At 39.7% G+C, this 19,647-nt stretch overlaps 1 protein-coding gene across 3 annotated transcripts in view; it reads left to right on the top strand.

The window, feature by feature from the left end:
• Positions 1-19,152, top strand: part of LOC108383271 (ST18 C2H2C-type zinc finger transcription factor) — a 110,334-nt gene extending 91,182 nt beyond the window's left edge. For 2 of the 3 annotated variants that reach the window (XM_017639675.3, XM_036990794.2), the window contains 7 exons: positions 185-247; positions 351-431; positions 1,377-1,598; positions 6,078-6,166; positions 12,438-12,541; positions 14,427-14,570; positions 16,665-19,152. In XM_017639675.3, the coding sequence (XP_017495164.3) occupies positions 185-247; positions 351-431; positions 1,377-1,598; positions 6,078-6,166; positions 12,438-12,541; positions 14,427-14,570; positions 16,665-16,805 (844 nt within the window). In that variant the 3' untranslated portion in view covers positions 16,806-19,152. The remainder of the gene's footprint in view (positions 1-184; positions 248-350; positions 432-1,376; positions 1,599-6,077; positions 6,167-12,437; positions 12,542-14,426; positions 14,571-16,664) is intronic. The other variant, XM_036990793.2, reaches the window with a different exon arrangement.
• The last annotated feature ends 495 nt before the right edge of the window (positions 19,153-19,647 follow it).

The raw sequence follows: 19,647 nt of genomic DNA, 5'->3' as shown, positions 1-19,647 counted from the left end.
AGCACCATGCAGTAGTTATATAGCTTAACATTTTCTTTAAAAATGGATTACCAGCCAAACCTAATTATTCTTAAGCAGACCAAGCGCCACAAAAAGCAGCTCACTCATTTGGTTCTATATGAATGTCACAGTCCCTCCCTTCACTGCAAACACACGGTGCACGCTCTGTTCCTGTGTTTTCCAGGTGTCCAACACCAGGTTGTGACGGCTCAGGGCATGTGACTGGAAACTATGCTTCCCACAGAAGGTAGGATGGATCGCATTTCTGAGGGCTGGAAATCAGGATGTCCACAGCAGTGGCCAGGGAGACCCCATGATTTGTTTTGTTCTTTCTTGGGTACACATTTCAGCTTGTCCGGCTGCCCTCGGGCCAGGAAAGGCAGTGTCAAAGTGACTCCTATGAAGGAAGAAAAAGAAGAGCCTGAGCTCAAGTAAGTGTGGCAGTTGAGGCAGCAGCATCAGGGCCAGAGGCAGCTTGTCAGTCCAATGGTGGGACCTCATTTGGGATGAACTTAGCCTGGACTGAGTTTCTAGGAAGGTGCGTCCTTGTGAACACAAGGATCTTTGCAGCAGTCAGTGTGTTTGGAGGTCCTGGAGAATGGCCATTCCTAACTATCTTTCCACAGTTCTTTGATAAGGCAAAAGAAAAAAAAAAGATACTTTTCCCAGTTGCTGTGAAAGAAAGCAATATTGTGGACATGCTATAAAATCACAAATATGGCAGCATTTCCCCCAAAACTGTAATTTTGCTTGAGATGAAATTTTATCTAAATTGAACTCCCTCCTCTGAGAAATATGCTACCCAGGCTTGGACGAGATATGCAGATGCAGATGTAGAAATTCAAATGGCTTGCTCTACACCATTTCTAAATATAAGACATTTTGGAAACCAAAATTCTAGTACTATGAATGATGTATAATGTAATGTAATGTAACTGTAGGGCAAGGTGGTTCACCCTTTACACGCTTGGTCTTTGGGGGCTATGTAAAGCATTGTCTTGATTGGCTCAGGAGCTAGATAACATGGGCATGAACTTCACTCCCCTTCTTGTAGAATGGGTGGCAAGTTCCCTAAATTCTGTAAGCTTCCTTTTCCCCAACTCTAAAATTGGATAATAATATTCTGTCCAATTGGCTTGCAGTGAGGATTACATGAGATAATGCACAAAAATTGCTTAGCTCAGGGTCTGTGGACCATTATTACTGCTGATCCAGTGCTGTTTTGCTAGTTGTAGTGGCATCATTTAAAACCATGTAATTTCATCACTTACCTTCTGTGTAAGCGTGGCCCTGCCACTGCCTCCTTCACTCAGCAACAGCGTTGCACGTGAGGTGGCTAGTCTCTCCCAGCTGGGAATGTCTCTCTGTGTCTCTAGATGTCCTGTGATAGGGTGTGATGGCCAAGGTCACATATCAGGTAAATACACGTCCCACCGCACGGCTTCGGGCTGTCCCCTGGCTGCCAAGAGACAGAAAGAGAATCCTCTCAATGGGGCACCCCTCTCCTGGAGGCTGAACAAACAAGAGCTGCCACACTGTCCCTTGCCAGGCTGCAATGGGCTGGGCCACGTAAATAACGTCTTTGTCACCCACAGAAGGTAATATTCATTTTCTGTCTTTTTATTGTGTCATTGCTGTGATTGTCTGTCACCTGGATTGCTTTTGGGGGACACCTTCCTCAAGATCATTAATCATAGAATTTTAGATGCTGCAATAATGTCTTGTCAGATAGACATTTGACTAGTTTGAGGAATGAAAAGTATTTTCTCTATTTCTGAAAAATTCGTGGCATGATTTTCAAGTGCTGTAGGGACTGTGCATTTGCTTTTTTGTGTTCTAAGATATTGCTGATGCTGCTATTTTTTAATGGCTCAGTCTTTTAATGGTTTGCTTCAGCTCCAAGTGGCAGTATCTACTTGATTATGTTGTATAACTGTAAACTTTCACTTTCCATATTTATGTCACTCCCTTCCTCTCGTGAACTGGTGCAATTTCAGACCAAATGGTAGTCATTTGCTGTTGGGAAGATGTGACTCATCTCCAGCAGTCAAAAAGATGACACAGTGACCACTGAGTGTACAACAGGATGAGATTAAAAAACCCTTTATAGTCACACAGTGGCCTAATTCCTTTGTCACCATGTGTTGTGGGTTTCCACCGAGTCCTAAAACATTGATCTTAGTCCAGCTTTTTTGTCTATATTATACCTTAAGGAAAGATGCTAGAAATTCACAACACACTTCTCCAGTCAGTGTGGGCTCCTCTGTGCACTACTTCTGCATGTGATGCAGATTTAAAATCCAGTGGATCTTTAGAGAGCCCTGATGCTTTGCTTATGAGCAGTATGCAAATTGAGCAAAGCTGTGGAGTTTGGACATTTTGTTCCATTTAAAGGTATATCTTAATGGTATCAGAAAATAAAGGCTTCCAGGAATTGCTGATCTAAGCAAATATGCCCAGACACCTGCTTATGGAGAAAACCTGAACAGTTTAAGTGGTTTATTTTTTTGTAGGTTTTCAAATGTATGGCCATGTTCACAATAGCACACATTGTCTTATTCTGAGTTTGAATAACCATTTCATATTCAGGAGTGAGAGGCACAAGTCAAACCTGTCTAATGACACATTTACCACACAGCAGCTTTACTTTCTTATCATGGATTCAGTAATATCTGTGTGATGCCGAACTATGGTGAGCATGTCCCTCAGCAACAACAGAATTATCTTTAAAAATCATAGAGAAGTTTTACACGGTACCAAGACTTGGTGAAGATATGGAGCAATAGGGAGTCACATGCACTATAAGTGGGAGAGAAATGGGTAGAGCCAATCAGCAAGCAAATTACCTTTATGGAGTCAAGTTGGAGAAGAGCAAATAAACAAATGTGCCCTGCTACCCAGCCACTGAGCTGTTAGGTCCATGGCCAGGGAATTTCCCGCACATTGGAGCCCCAGGAGAGACATGGCTGGGAACGTCCATGCTGTTGTTCTGCCAGATCCAGACTGGGAGCGCCCCACAAGCCCACTGGTAGTGGAGCATGGAAATAGATGGTGGCGTCTGCACATGGGGCTGCCACAACACAGTGGAAATGAAGGCATGACACAGCTCTGGGGAGTTCCAGAACACAACACTGAGTGAAAATATTTGCTGAAGAATATGTGTGGTATGATTCTCTTTCCAAAAAGTTAAAAATATGCAGCGAAATTACATTTGGAGTAGCTACACAATTACTAATTTATAATCCAAGCTGGTCATCTCTGGGAGGCAGAGACAACACTTGTCAAGGGGCACAAGGAGCTTCAAAGGCAGGTTTGATGTTTGAAGGCTAAAGGTGTGCACTGGAGGGCTCTCTAAACTGCAGGTGTGCACTGCATGTGACTACATATACAACTACCTACTTTGTAATAAGAAAAAGACAATTATAAGTTCAAAATACATAAGCTTCAATGTCAGTGCTGAGATATTATTTTCTAGGAGAAGGAAAATAAGAGTTGTACAAATGAATAATTTGTATTTCACTACTCTTCACTAGAGTTTTATCTTGACACTTAAAGGATTTAGGAGGCTGAATTTAATTTGGGGGTTTCTCTTTAAGGTGGAATGCTTTTCTTTATTATATATGGAATGTAATGAAATAATTTAATAAAGTGCCCAGCTAATTGCCTGATACAACACTTTCACACAGACTGCTTCCTTTCCCTTTCATTAAAATTGTATTAATATAATATATTATGCTCAAAAGGAAAAAAGAACTGTTATATTTTCTACTCCAATTTTTTTTAACTTCAGGTTTGTTTTATATTTGGTAAGGCATTAACTGCATTGGAAGATACAAAACGTCAAGTGGCATTTTTGAAACCATAGCCTCACCTTCATGACTTACCCAAACTCTTACAAACCATACTCTTTGTAAGCGGTCTTGTCATTAACTCCACACCATTGTGTCACCACTGGGTGATGGCTGCCCTGTGGTTTGAACAAAGCAGATCCTTTAGAGGAAGAGTGAAATTCTCAGAAAGTATTAATATTTATTACATTGCAAATGGACTTTCTACAGGTCACCTTAAAAATCCAACTTACAACAAAATAGTAATCCTGTTCATGACCAGTTACTGAGAGCACAATATTTGACATAAAACAAGACAGACTTAAGTAAATTTTCCAGAAAAATAAGATAAAGAAGGTTATATAGGCCACAACTTACAATGAGATGCTTCAAAAATAGAAATATCCAGTTCAAAGCTCAGTTTGTCCTTTTTCATTATTTCCTTTTCCTGTGTAAGATATTTTATAATTTATAAAATTTTGGCAAGCCACATAGCCTTTTTTCATACATAGTATTACATATCTATTATTTTTTATATTTCCTATAAGTTTCATACAGAATAATTAAGATTTCTTTGAAATTCTAAATAAAAGAATAAAATTTGTTCATTCAGCAAACATTAAGGGCTTTGCTTCAGATATATGAAGTGCCCTAGTCTTTGGATTAACAGTGAAAGTTTCATACATAAATTGCAGCCATATTTCTGTGGGGAGAAAGATATAATGGAAGATTGTGATCATTATTTATTTTATTTAAAAATTTTATTTCCAAAATACAACACAATTGCAAAGGAATTAATGACTGCTTAGAACAACACAATCATCTCATCATGTACTAGGGGAAACAAATTTTGCTCAAGGCCGTCATGATCATTTTAGTGCAATTTAAATAAAACAGATGACAATTTAAATACAATAGATGACATTAACAGACAGAAGCACTGTTAAGGTGTGCAGCTATTAAGGAAAAGTGCATAAACTAAGCTGCAAGGCAGTGGCTGCCTTGGCAGTGAGGGCACTTGGACACACGTAGGGTGCTTCCTTTTACTTTCCTGGGAGATAAGAGATTTTTTTCATGCAATATAATACTTTGAAAGTTAAAGAATAAATTGAAAACTTTCCCATACCCCAACTGAATTTACCATGGTGGGGGTATTATTTTGGTGTTGTATTAATTTTAGTCATTCTCTAAAGATCAGATGACAATATAGACACAATAAGAACTAGAGTCTATTTTATTATTCTTGGATTTTAACTAATTTGGAACCAATTCTTATCCTAATATATATGTACTGTACATCACAGAAAATAGAGTAACCGCTAAGAGGACATTTATGTAAATACAGAACAGAAACTTTTTTTTTTTTTGAGAGGCATCTCTCATATTTATTGATCAAATGGTTGTTAACAACAATAAAATTCTGTATAGGGGAGTCAATGCTCAATGCGCAATCATTAATCCATCTCAAGCCTAATTCTCGTCAGTCTCCAATCTTCTGAAGCATAATGAACAAGTTCTTACATGGTGAACAAATTCTTACATAGTGAATAAGTTCTTACATGGTGAACAGTACAAGGGCAGTCATCACAAAAACTTTCGGTTTTGATCACGCATTATGAACTATAAACAATCAGGTCAAATATGAATATTCGTTTGATTTTTATACTTGATTTATATGTGGATCCCACATTTCTCCCTTTATTATTATTATTTTTTTATTTTTAATAAAATGCTGAAGTGGTAGGTAGATGCAAGATAAAGGTAGAAAACATAGTTTAGTGTTGTAAGAGAGCAATTGTAGATGATCAGGTGTGTGCCTGTAGACTATGTGTTAATCGGAGCTAGACAAGGGCAATAAAACATCCACGGATGCAGAAGATTTCTCTCAAAACAGGGGGAGTGAGGTTCTAAGCTTCACCACTGTTGATCCCCAATTTCTCACCTGATGGGCCCTCTGCGACTGTGCCTGTCTTAGGTTAGAACAGAAACATTTTAACAAAGTTAGTTAAATGAGAATATCAGCAGTAGCTACTTGTATTTTGATTTAAGGAAAACAATGCAAAACATTTTACATTATTTGAAGGCCTTTTGCTTTTGTTTTAACCGGAGACTGACTTGTTAACTTCGTACTAAGAGATTGCAGATTGTGTTGTAATTAGCAGGCCGTCAAAGAAAAATAGTAGATAGTGAATACACAGTTTTATAAGAAACAATATGTTTCACACATTGTTATAATTTCCATTTTCACAGCTTATCTGGATGTCCTCTAAATGCACAAGCCATCAAAAAAAGCAAAATCTCAGAAGAACTAATGACCATCAAGCTCAAAGCAACTGGAGGTAAGAGCATGTGGCTGGAGGTCACCATCCCTACCCAGGTTCAGGACCTATCTCCCCAAAGGGTTCTGGAGCCAAATGACTCTCTACATGGGCAGCGTAATTTCAGTATTCAAGAAGGAAGCTTTCCTCACATTTGAGCTACACTTTTATCTAAAAAAAATTTTTTTGGTTTTTTTTTCTTACTTTTTAATAAGGATCTCCAACAGAGAAAATCAAGCCCTGATATTCGATGGATTAAGTACACTGGCTGAACTTTTGTCCTGCAGTCCTCAAAATGACAGCTTTGTGCATGAGCATGCATGTGGATGTGTGTGGATGTGTGCTCCTGGTGTAAGCCTCTATCAAATTTCAAGAAACATGGTATTTGGCATCTATATTGCATCCTTAAATTTTGTTCTTTACTCAAAATGGTATTTTTATGGTGAATCTGCAAGATTTAAATTCAACATCTATATTTACATTTTCCTAGTGTCAATCCCTTAGCAAAGTTAATGTATGCAGTTTCTGAACTCTATCTTGGATCCTCCAATCTTCCTTTGATTCTTCAGTGCTTTTCTTAAGATTTCTCGTCAGCTTTATCTCAGGCACGTGTTGTTTCCATCGAAGATCATTTGAAAGCAAGTGAGAAACAATAGCCAAGCAATTATTTTACTTTGGAGATTTTATTTGATTGCATCTTTGGCACATTACTAGAACTGAGTAACTGTGGTTACTTTATTTCTCTGAAAGCATTACTCAATCTTTTTAAATTGTGTGTAATTTTTTTAAAAAACATATGCACTATCCGTGGAGGGAAAGCCCTCTTGAACTTCCTATTGTTTCCCTCTGAGGCCTTCATCAGCCATGAGATCCTTTGTTCAAAGTGGTCTCTGGGGGGCCTGCTCTCCCTCCCTGGGCACTCGCCCTCAGAGCTAAAGGAGGTCAGTCAATGCCGTCTCCACAACATTCAGCTGCCCAGGAAAATGCTTTCTGCAGATGCTGTCATTGCTCCTTGGAAATACTCCTCACTCCTCAAATGCCTCTTAGCATGTTTCCCATGAAATTGACACGATTTAGTATTCATTTATTTACACCTCTCCTTATCTAAAGCTATATTTAAATGATTGGGAGTGCAATGCCACATTAAGGAAATAAAAAAGAAAGCTACTTTAAAAATTAATTCAAAAAATGAGACAGAAGAAAATCAACAACAACAAAGCAAGACGGGACAAGCCAGAGGATCATGAACAGAAGGTGTGAGGCAAGCCATTTCAGTAGGTAAAACAGGCACTTGAATTTGACTTTAGCTTTTTAGAAGCCAAAGCCAAAAGGAAAACATAACCACCATGAGAATCACACTGTCGGTAAGTAAAGTCAGAGCAAAACTCCCTCTGGAACTAACCGAGTGTGTGAAGGAAGAACTTCTTCTGAGTTTTCATTATCACACCAGTAACACTCACATGATAATATAAATCACAGGCTGTTCTTCAGAAAGAAGAACAAAATGGTAAGCTGTTGGCATTATAGCAAATCCCAATGACACTTTAGAAAGCTGTTGCTGTCTGGGCCAGGCTCACACCTGCCCCAATCTGTCCTAACCAACCGCTGGTAAATGGTTACAGCAACTGCACACACACACTTTGTAGGGCCCTTAAAAATCTAGCATCTTCAGCTGAGCTTACAAAGGACATGGAGCAGCAGAGGGATGTGTGGAGCACATTGAAAAATGTCTGAAGTGCATTTACTTTAGACAGGCCAGGGAAGTGGAAAATTACATCTTTACAATCTAAGGAGTGAGGCTCTAAAGCTCATGTGAAGCCTGACAACCTACAATGGCTTGTGCATGAAGAAAAGTCCACCTGAGTTCAGGTCAGTGGTCTGATGAGGGTCCAGGAGGAGCTAAGTGATTTGAGGTCTGTTCCAACACCCCCCACCGCAGTCCCGTACCTAACATGTGTGGTCACAGTGATTGTTCCCTGGATGCCTTATAAAGCAGATGCAGCCTAACACTCTCTCATTCATAAAGAAAGTCAAATTGCAATAAAATATGAAGTTCATATGACTTTAAACTTCTTAGTGTACTATGTGAAGTTAAACTGAGTACAAATCATTTATGCAATTGGCTATATAAACATGTTAGGAGAATTTTACCTATACCCCAGTTAAAATGTGGAAAGTCTGTACTGAAAATGTTTATATTAACTTTAGAATTGGTCATCAGTTCTCCGTCTTGCCACAATTTAGTTGCCACATTAATTTTCTTAAGACCACTACTAGTCCTTGATGATAAAATTAGATCACCTTACATGAACAAATGCTTGCCTTTCTATTTTTTGTGGAAACAAGTAAAAGCTATGATGGTTGGCTTATGGATATTGTTCTTTCACTTAGTAAATCCTTCTGTTTCTTCCCATGTGGCAAAGTAGTGTGTTCTAAATATCGTGATACATCATTCCTTTTGGATATATCTCCTGATCCCTTTAGTAACTAAAATAGTCAAATTTACATTAATTCATCTCCCCCTAAATAATGAAAGAAGTAAAATTTTAGTCTGTAAGTACACTATAAGAATAAAGGCTCACTCAAGAAATATAATAGAATTTGTTTCAAATACAATAGAATTGTTTATTTTATATATGAAACAAATTCTTAAAGCCCCATGTAATACACCTGCTGTAAATATATACATCACTTATAAATTTGTACAGAATATAAAGAAAATATTATTATAAGTTATATAATCCCTAAATATGTAAATTAGGCATAGATTTGTATCAATTCAAAATTATCATTATTGAACGTAAAGAAAGCATATTCTCTTGCTTTTAAACAGGTAGACTCTATAAAAAAAAACAGAGCCACGTATTGTTCAGTAAAATATTTAGTATTATTAAATAAAAAGTTAATAAATTAAATAAATATAGTTTATTCAATGAAAATTTAATGGTTTTGTTGATGAGCAATTTAGCTGGTCTAACCCACACTCTACATTTTGTTGTAATCATACGAGTAAAGCCACATCAGTCACTTGGTGCATTGATATTTTTAAAACAGATTAAAAACCTGTGAGTAAAGGTAGCATTATAATGGTAAAGAGGATATATTCTGGAGCCAGAGCTTGTGTTTTGAGTCCCAGCTCTACCACTTGCTACTTAACCCAGTCATACGCTGGCTGTTTCATCCACACAGTGAGGCAGTAAGTACTCCCACCTCATGGGATCCTTAAGAGAATCAAATGAGTTAATATTTGCAAGTGTGGTGTGAAATTCAAAATCTGTGGCCTCCTCTAAGCTCCACTCAGCACTGAAGTCTCTTAAAGACTGTATAGAGAGGAGGTTGGCAGGTGAATGTCTCAGTGGGAATAGATGAGGTGATATATTTAGGGAACATAATTACAATGAATTGACTGAATTTGCTCCTATGGCTAAAATCTCCCCAAATCCCAGAAATTGTAATGAAAACATTAGTTCATCCATGTATTAATTTTGTGACAACTTATGGAGTACCTATTGTTTATTAGATCCCATCTAACATTTCTTTTCAAGATTCCATCTCATGATTACACCTTCCCCAAAGGCTTCCGGGCACCTTTTGTTATTAGGCATCTTCCAAATGGCCCACCTTGATGAGGAGGCTTAAGTGTCTTCCCCAACTTGGAGTCAGGGCTACACAGTCCTAAGATATGTCAGTACCACAAACCCAGGCTCTCCCTTAAAGAGTCTTCTCACAAGCATCTCTAACTTGACCAACTTGAACCCTTGATTTTCCTTCTGTCAGCTGCTGCTGCAAAGTCATCCTCATCCCAGAAATGCCCCGGTTTCCCAGCAGCTTGGGCTCATCTTGATTCCTCCACCTCTCACTCCCTTCCTCCAGCCCATCACAATCATGGGACATCCCACCTCCACAGTTTACCTTGGGTCCAGTTCTGTTCCCCCAACTTCCATGCCCTGGGGCAGGGGTCCGCCATACCAGCTGGGACCCTGACCAGTCTTCTGGCTTCTGTTCAGCCTCCCTCTCAATCCATTCTCCACCTAAAACTCTGAGTTATGGTTTTGAAAAGTTAGCTGGATCACATCTACTCCCCGCTTAAAATCCTCCACTGGCCCTCCCTGCCCTGGGAATAAACCCGAGCTCCTTGCAGCCCCAGCCCCATGTCCCCCGTGTCTCCCTCCCTCACTGTGCCTCACTCACTGCAGACCTTCCTACTTTTTCCCCACCCCAGGTCTCTGTGCTTTCTGCTTCCTCCTGGGAATGTTCAACTTGACTGCTAGCTTTTCATGCCCCTGCCTTTGGTATCAGTAAAGTTTCAGATTAAATGAGGCTTCTCCAGTGAGGGTTCACATAGCACCCTTCTCATTTCCTTCTGCATATTTTGTAGGTGTTTACTTCCTCACTAATTGTCTGCCTCACCAGATATGTTGTAAAAAAATACCATTCCCTAAGGTGAAATCTAATTCCAAAGAGAGAAAGAAAACATATGACAAAAAATTTAGCAATAGACATTTTCATTTGCTCAATTCAGAAAAATTTCAAGTGCTGATAGCACTCAAAATACCTGTTAAATTGATAATTTATGCTCCGTGATGTTGTTGAAAATAAATATTTCAATCCCAGTTGCCTAAGAGAAGATTCCTCCACCAAGGTACCGACCAGAAAAATGTGGTGCTCAGAATACAATACAGTTCTGCAGATACAGCCAGCCAGTGCAGAATCAACCATGTCCCAGGCACTTTAGCTCCATTAGTGTGGTCCTGGGGAACTGTTTATTGCTTTCTGAGCAGCTGTGTCACACTGCAGACTCATACTCAACTGGATCCAGGTACTAAAATCCCTAGATCTTAGTTGTGGGTTGCTTTTCTTCTCTATTGAAACTCAAAGCATGGTATTAGACCACTCTTAGGATGTACTCTCTCCATTGGTCCATGCATGGCCCACTTTTATTTACGTTGCCATACATAATAAAGCAATAAGTATCTACAACACAGCCACCTGTTATCATGCTGTGTGTAAACTTTCAGGGCTTCCTTTTCTCTCTAACATCTTATTGGTAAATCATCCATGTTGTCTATGGTGGGTATGGGGCTTGCTTGTTTCCAGGTTGTGCTCTGTCCACCTTGTGTATGCTTCCTATTGTACATGTGTGACCATGTTGGTCATAGAACATGTGAAATTCACCTTCAGTAAATAGTGAACCACTGTCCAGAATAGTGATCCCAGGAAAATATAAGAGCCTAGATTTCCTTCAAACAAACTGTTAGTTCTCCCCAGCCTGCTCTTGTGAAATTGATCTTATTAAATCCAAATGCAGAAGTTTGCATTTTTTGCCTCCTCGTTGTCATCTCCTTGGTTTAGATTCATCATTCTGGACTGCTGACATTATCTTAAACCTGCCTTTGGTATCCTTAATATGAGCTACCACTTCCAACTTTTAAAAATCTTTAAATGTACCTGTATTCCTTCTATAAACAGTGATAGGGAAATAATTCCCACTTATCAAATTACTATTGTTCAGGACTTTATATCTTATTACATTAATTCTCACAACATAGATTTTGTGCCTGTTTTTATCGAAGAGGAAACTGAAGCACAAGGAAGAAAAGCTGCACAAGTTCAAGACCAGTCAAGGCCAGTGTTCAAACACTGAAGCCCATGTTTCTTCTCCCAGATTGCATTTGCTCCTTATCAGGGAGAGAATCCAGAGTGTGTGGCCCTGCACACCAACCCGCCACCAGCACCCCAGCTCTGTCTCTTATATGGCTCGTAAGGTCCCACTCAGATAACAAATACAGAATTATCAGCATAACTCATGGCTTACCTGTCCTTGCACCACTGTGTGTGAGAAAGCACATGCGCTGTGGACTAGAGAACCCCAGCTCTGCCTTCTACTTAGGACTTGGGCAGGTTACATAGCCCCTGTCAGTGACTAGTGTGGTCTCATTTGGCCGCTCCAAGGCTCAGTGTCTGCATATGTGAACAGGATATAAAGGAGCACACCCCACAGGGTGCAGGGAAGTGGAAATAAGGAATTCTTTGTGAACACATCTAGCAGTAGGATACATAACGGAGCTCCATTAAATGGTGGCACTTCCTACTCTCTTCTTACAAAGGAATTAATCCTGCAACTCCTTTAACCCACTTTTTTTTTAGAATCTTGGGTATGAATTTTGGTAAAAACTAAACATTTCAAAATAAAGTCTACCTTTCGGTGAGCAGGTCACAAATTACACATAAAATGACTCATATGTGTCACAGTGTCATATTTTCAGTTTGAACTAAGTCCAACTTTTTATAGGTATAGAGAGTGAAGAAGAAATTAGGCATTTGGATGAAGAAATAAAGGAACTGAATGAATCCAACCTTAAAATTGAAGCAGATATGATGAAACTTCAGACACAGGTAAAAAAAAAAAAAAGGAAAAGCAATTAGTTATCTTTGTAGTCATTATCTTTAGTGAACTGTTAAACCATCTGATAAAAAATATAACTGATGTGTTGCAATAAATGCACTGAGCATGTCTTAAAAACACAGTTATTATAAAAACTTGAACAGATGGGCCTCCCTGGGCCATCCCTAATTTCGTAGTTGTAGGTAGTGTTACTCATGTTTCTGTGTTGGGTGCATCAAAGGCTTTTATAAACACATAAAGCAGGTCATCCTATAATTGTGGAGTTCTATAAAGCATGTGGTGCCTTTGAAAAATTGTTATGACAAGATGTGAGAGTACTTAGCTTTCTTCACAATTTAAGTAAAACAGAGCAACTTATTGAATACTTTGTCTAGGACACCTCTGGTTGTGTCAGTGTTTGTTAGAAACAGATCTTTTTGGAGATTTTCCTGAACAGATTTTTTACTGAAAAATCCAATCAACTTCTCAATTCTTCATTCTCCTATGTAATGTCTGACCCATCCTCTAATAACTTTACCCAAATCGAAATTTAAAGTTCAGTCCAAGATTTTTTTTCAAATGTGAGTAATGATTCTATTGCAATAAGTGGGAAGGAAAAGAATAAAGAGGCAAAATACAGACTAGGCATCCTTCTTCCTTCTCTCCTTGCCTGAGCATAAGACTTTGGAAGCAGCAGCTTCAGAGAGAAGGTATTGGTTCATCTGAAACACAGCCTTGGTTTCCTGACCCAGCGTGACCCTGTTGTAATGTTCCATTAACAGCAACCAGGGCTCTAGGAAGAGCTTCAGGCCTTGGCTTACAGACCGTGGGGGCTCCTCTGGAGAGCCACTAGCAGAGAAAGCGAAGGCCTCTGTCCTCATGGGGCTTACTGTCTAGAAGGCAGAGGCAGACGATAACAAAAGGAAATCACAAATGATAAGTTATGTTGTATTAGAGAAGGGGGTAGGGAGAGGAAGCCAGATTTCCATGTAAAATTAGAGGGCCAGGCAAGGCTTCAGGAAGAAGGAAGCATCTGAGGGGAGACTTGAGGGGTTGAGGGAGTGTTTCAAACAAGTAAACATGACAGGTGCAGAGACCCAAAATCTTGTGAAGACCCAGAGTTTTGAGAAATAGTGGAGTGAGCATAGCCACAGGTGAGCAATCTGGGGGACCATAGGAGACGAGCCCCAGAGATGACACAGGGTACATCCTTGCCCTCTAAAGACCTTGGTTTTATTGTGAATTAATGCATAACCATTCTGGGGTTCTGAGCCAAGGGTTAATGCGATCATATTTGACCTACTTCTGGGACATTTCAAGAGACTTTTTTTGGTAGCTGTGCTGATGGGCTGAGAAGATGGCAGGAGGTAATGCCAGGTGCAGGGCCACCCAGGAAAGGTGTCACAGTCACACTGTTGGCTGGGTCCAAGGGACAGCAGTGTCAGTGGAACAGTCATCAGGCCTGGATATTTGAAGGAGGAGCCCAGTAAATTTGAAGTGTGAGAGAAAAACAGCAGGGAGTCCTTGATGGCCTGAGCACCACCAGGTTGCTATCAGCTGGAGAGGAGAGGGCTGTGCATGGAGGCATAGGGGTGCAGGGAGCTGGTAGGGGAGAGGCAAAGTCCACCTCTGGAACACGCTGAGCCTGAGCTATCCAGCACATGGCCATGCAGGCACATACAGCCTGCAATTTATGGAACAATCTGGGCTAAAGATACAGATTAGGGAATGTAATTTGGAAACTTCCAGCAGAACAATGAGGCTACAGTTTCAAGAGAAGTGGCCGTGTATGCATTCCTTGGCATTTAGATTTAGTCCGTGTTTTCTTGCATAGAAAAACCTTTTGTACTCCTCCTAAAGCCTACTTCTCATATTCCCAAGTTATTTCCATTTCAGATTACCTCCATGGAGAGCAATTTAAAGACGATAGAGGAGGAAAACAAACTTATAGAACAGAACAATGAGAGCCTGCTGAAGGAGCTGGCGGGTCTGAGCCAGGCTCTCATCTCCAGCCTTGCCGACATCCAGCTCCCACACATGGTAAGTGCCAGGCCAGTAAAGTTCCTGCTCTGGCCTCCAGCAGCTTCCCCCTGTCAGCCTGCAGGAAGCCCCTTGCTAGGACCATGATAGATACCCACATTTAAATCCCACTGAGGCCAAGGGTTTTTTATGTTGTAGGAGTCATTTACAGATGAGCGTTTATTTAAAGTTTGTAATATGAAAGTTGGAGGCCGAAGTTCCCTCACTAAAGATTTGTTTCTAAGTAGACAGCTTATAAAACCTGAAAGCCAGCCATGTGTGCCAGCCACCCAATTCAAGGACTATAAAAACTAAAGTTTAACTTGGTGCTTTCCTTGGGCTACATATGAGGGACATACTTAAGTTCTCACCCTGAATCAAAAGCACAAAAATGAGCAGGGCATCCTTACTTCCCAAATGTGAACACATACTGGTTCAGAGAACTATTTAAAATTCATAGAAAATTAGTTTCCGTTACATTTAGAAGAGAGGCTGCATTGTTGAATGCTATTAATCACATGCAATCTTAAAGTAAGTTTTCTAAAGCTGCAAATTTTATATTTAGAATGGTTAGAGAAGCAGCAATTTAATGAAGAAATATGATTGGTTTTCCCAAAATTAATAAATCACTCAACTGACCCACCTTCTCAGCCTAGAGGCCACATTTTAACCAGTTCCAAATGTGTCTCCTGGCAACTAAAAAAGGAAAATCAATAATGTAACAATTAAGAACACAAAGGAAAATAAAGTATTTGTGGCCCCTATTAAGATAAATTATTGGATATTTCTGTAATATCATTTTTAACATTTGCCTAACTCATACTTCAAATTTGTATGCCCATCACCAGTGCCATGAAAATAATCGTTACCCTACAAGATAGCTTGTACCATATACAGCTATACACCAGGCATGCCAGGGGTGATTGTTAGAGCTGATCACACTCAACATTCACCAGAGCACCAAAGACCGAGCTTCAGCATTCCCACTCCACAGCGGAGGACCTTGAGGCTCAGAGATCACGTAATTTGATCAAGGTTCCAAAGCCCACCTGAGCCACGTGGGCCTGGCTTTGCTGGTGACCTTTTTCCATTCTGCTTCCTGGGTCATAAGGCCAGTTGTCAGGCTCTCCGAGAAACAGGGCACAACAAAGGCAGAAACAAAGAGGGGACAGAAAGCTGTGCTCAATGACACTCCTGCTTTGCTCAGTGCTTTGCTGTGCACAACAAAATACCTTCCCATTTAGATAGCCTACTTTCTAAGTAGCACCAATAATAGTAATATATTTTGTGCCTGTAGAATTTAGGCCTTTTAAAAGTGCTTTCTTCCAAGACTTGTGAAGTAAGTAAGGCACATTTTCCAAAACAATGGGAAAATGGAGGCACCAGAAAATGGTTGTATCACACTTGCTTTTTGCCGCTCGCTTCCTTTCACCCATGCGTGTGGCGTACATGCTCCAAGCATCAACTCTCTTTGAGGCACCACACTGGGCAGAGGAGATACCAAAACACACAAAGAGAAAAAGGGATGAACAGCACCTGCCTTTGTGCATCTGATGTGCTGCCTGGAAAAGAGACAGAAAAACAAGGAAGCATATTCCAATGATGTAGCTCAGGGAAATCGACAAGAAGGTGTCCGAGTTCAGACAGAAAGGGAAACTTTTCCACCAGACACCAGTTAGTGAGCAGCTTGCTCAAATCTTAAATTCCTTAAATTTCAGCCCAGTGCTGTCAAGGGAGCCATGTGGTCCAGGTGAAGCCTTCCTCCCTAGCCTCAACAACACCCCCTTCCACAAACGGGAGGCCTGCCTTGTGCTGAGCATCACATAGAGGGATCTAGTTCAGCAGCCTGACATCCACCTGGTGTGTGCCCAGACTGACCACCAAATACTGTCTAACCCATCACATTATTAATCCCACTGAGGAGAGAGTGAGCAGGCCAGTCCCAGCATGTTCAGTCTCTCTCCATCTCCCCAAACTCTAGCAGCCACCTGGATCCTCATGCCCCCTCAGACTCTGGGGTTATGATACACTTCCTCCCGTGTGGCTTGGTTTGGGACTCCTTTTCCCTAAGCCTGAATCACCGTGATGAGTTCGATGTGTTTTGTGTTCGTTTAGGGGCCTATCAGTGAGCAGAATTTTGAAGCCTATGTAAATACGCTCACAGACATGTACAGCAACCTGGAACGGGACTATTCCCCGGAATGCAAAGCCCTGCTGGAAAGTATCAAACAGGCAGTGAAGGGCATCCATGTGTAGGAACACAGGGCTGCTGGGCAGCAAAATTCACCAACGGCAGTGACACGGATGGATCCTGTGCTGCTAAGGCATGTAGGTTGCCTCCTGCATTTACCATGGCGACATTGCACTAATTTTTCCCCCCCAGCTGACATAAAAAGGAAAGAAAACCTATGATAGACTCTTTGGATTAAAAGCGATGCAGTCAAATATTAGAATTTATTTATTTTCATATGTTTTTATTTTATTTCTGCACTCCTTTTGGTTTCTTTCTCTTTTTTGTAAAGTATATATAAAATAAATGTGACATTTTTATATTTTATTTATTTCTAATCAGAGTTTTTTATCTTTTAACTGCATTTTGAAGTCTGCCATATTTTTACAAGTGTGTTCGTTAATTTATTTTCCAATAGAATTGAAATAGAAATGCTATTCTCAAATCACATACCTTTCTGGGTTTAAATGAGAAAACAGAAAACTATGAAGGGAATCCCTGTCTAAGGACTCACTATGGTCCAGTTGATTTTTATTGCACACTTCTTGCCCCATTTCACTGGCTTTGCATCTATCAGTGGGCTTGCGGTGAGCTGCATGGAGGGCATGAGAGGCTCCCTGGTGCCTACAGGTGGGAATGCACACTCACAAAGCACAGTGTACTGGAAGCAGCAATAATTAAACAGCAATCAGCAAAGTACTCAACTTGGCTATGCGGTTTTCATTAATATGAATTATTTATTTGAAATGCTTAAAGAAACGTATGCTTTTTTAGTGATGCAGATTTGTCTGTTTTTCAAATCCTATCAGAGAGTTGGCAACTCTTATTCCAAGATGAGAAATAAGATTTGATGTGACCAGCCAGGCTTTCCTGCCATATGTTGGTACAACATACAAGTGACAATATTGATGTAGATTTGTACTTAGGGAATACAAACACATCCAAATGGAAAATTCTGTAGATAACCATATCCCCTGAAATAGCATTTATCTTACTGGGTTGACTGGAAATGAATGGAAAATATAGTAACGGGTGAAAAATGGTTCTCCCATCTGAGCACTGGTGACATTGTCTCACCCTTCTTAGGCAACAGGACAACTTTCAATTCAATGAAAATCTTTCTGTAGGACTTCAAGAGCTACAAACTACCCACAGATAATGCATACACTTACTTGTGTGAAATTGAGCCCGAAATCTTGAATTTCTAGATGGATCAGAGTTTAGTAGTTGCTATAGTTAAGGCAATGTCTATTTCAGGGATTGTAAAGTAGTTAAGCATTGTTTCAAAAGTTTTTTTATATTTATTTTTTTTAAGATAAAGGTATAGACAACCAGCTAAACTGCCTTTTTGGTGTGCACACACACCTTGTGTGCAATGTGCCTCCGTGTAAATGGACACTTGAACTTCGTGTGGGCTTAATTTTCTGTGCTATAAGAAAATTGTTTATTTTTTATTAGCCTCATGGATATGTAGGTTGAATGTGACAGCACACAGGCTTGATATATTCCACTGTTATTACTGTTACCTGCACAAATCAAAAGTAATATCACAGTAACTCCAATTTCCATGACACTGTGGTCATTGTTATGTATTAAGTGGGGCTTATCTTTGGTTTGGGGTTCATTTGAACCCTTGAATCTTAGTTTAGTGAAAATGAGATGTCTGTTCTTAGGTAGGAATGGTGTTTATTTAAAACTCAATTAAAAAGAAAGCAGCTACCATAGTCTATTATAAATGGGATACCAAACACAATTTTCTATTAAAGTTATGTACTTGCAAACATTTTGCTATACAGTACTTAATAGATGCATACAAATGAGTTCACTTATTGCAAAGACAAAGGTTTAATTTGATAAATATTTTAACAAGTTTGTTATATATTTTATTTAATTTAAAAGAAACCTCTTACCAACCTCTGTATTTATTACTATAATTTACTATGACTTTGGGTTAATTTATTTGTGTTTGCATAGTTTGAGAAGAACACTTTGTGAAATATGTTTGTATTTATTTGCCTCCTTTGTACTTGACGTGTTTTGTAATGTGCACTGAATTTTTTTTTTTTCCTTTCCACTACATTAATGATCGATTCTGTAAATTTGGTCTTTTGTAAACAGCAAAAAGGCAATGATGTATGCATTTTTTTTATTTCAAGTAGTTTGTATACTGTTTCTTCAAAACAATTAATATTTCTTACATCAAAGCAACAAAATTGTGTTCAGTGCTGTACATTTGGTATATGGTAGGAAATAAAAATTGATGATGAATTTGGCTGTGATCTTTCTCAGGCTACCACTCAGAGATGGTCATTGCCATCCCATCCAGTGTCCTGGGAGACCCCCTGCTGGAGTCACATACCTTGCTCCCTGAGCGGTTTGGATACATTTCAGTTTTGTTAGTCAGTTGGCTGGCTTAGTTTCTGATCCCAAGTGGATGGGATATTTTGCCAACTGATAAGTCATCACAGCCTTTGGGTTAATATACACATACAGAGCAGTGGGTGCTTTTGATGTAAGGAAAAGTTTTGCCAGAACAAACAGGAAATTCACCTGCATCAGAGTGAGCAATATGGTAGAGGCCTCACCTTCCTAATTCCAAAATTGCTTTGGGTACTGAGAATATCTGTGTGTTCATACATACTAGTTGAACTCAAATTAAAGAGAAACAATAATTAATTCTGAACAGTACCTCTTCTGCTTGTGTTTTCCCTACCGAATATTAAGCAGTCAGCCTAATGTAGCTTTCCAGTTTCTGACCATATTACAGCTCTAGCACTGCTTGCTGTTTATACTCAATGTGGTAAAACCCATGAAATCTATGTAATGGGCAACGTTGACTGCAAGGAAGACTGGATCCCCAGAGGAAGG

Source organism: Manis javanica, chromosome 2 (assembly GCF_040802235.1).
Source record: "Manis javanica isolate MJ-LG chromosome 2, MJ_LKY, whole genome shotgun sequence".
Classification (NCBI taxonomy): Eukaryota; Metazoa; Chordata; class Mammalia; order Pholidota; family Manidae; genus Manis; species Manis javanica.
This window is presented reverse-complemented; position numbering and strand designations above follow the sequence as displayed.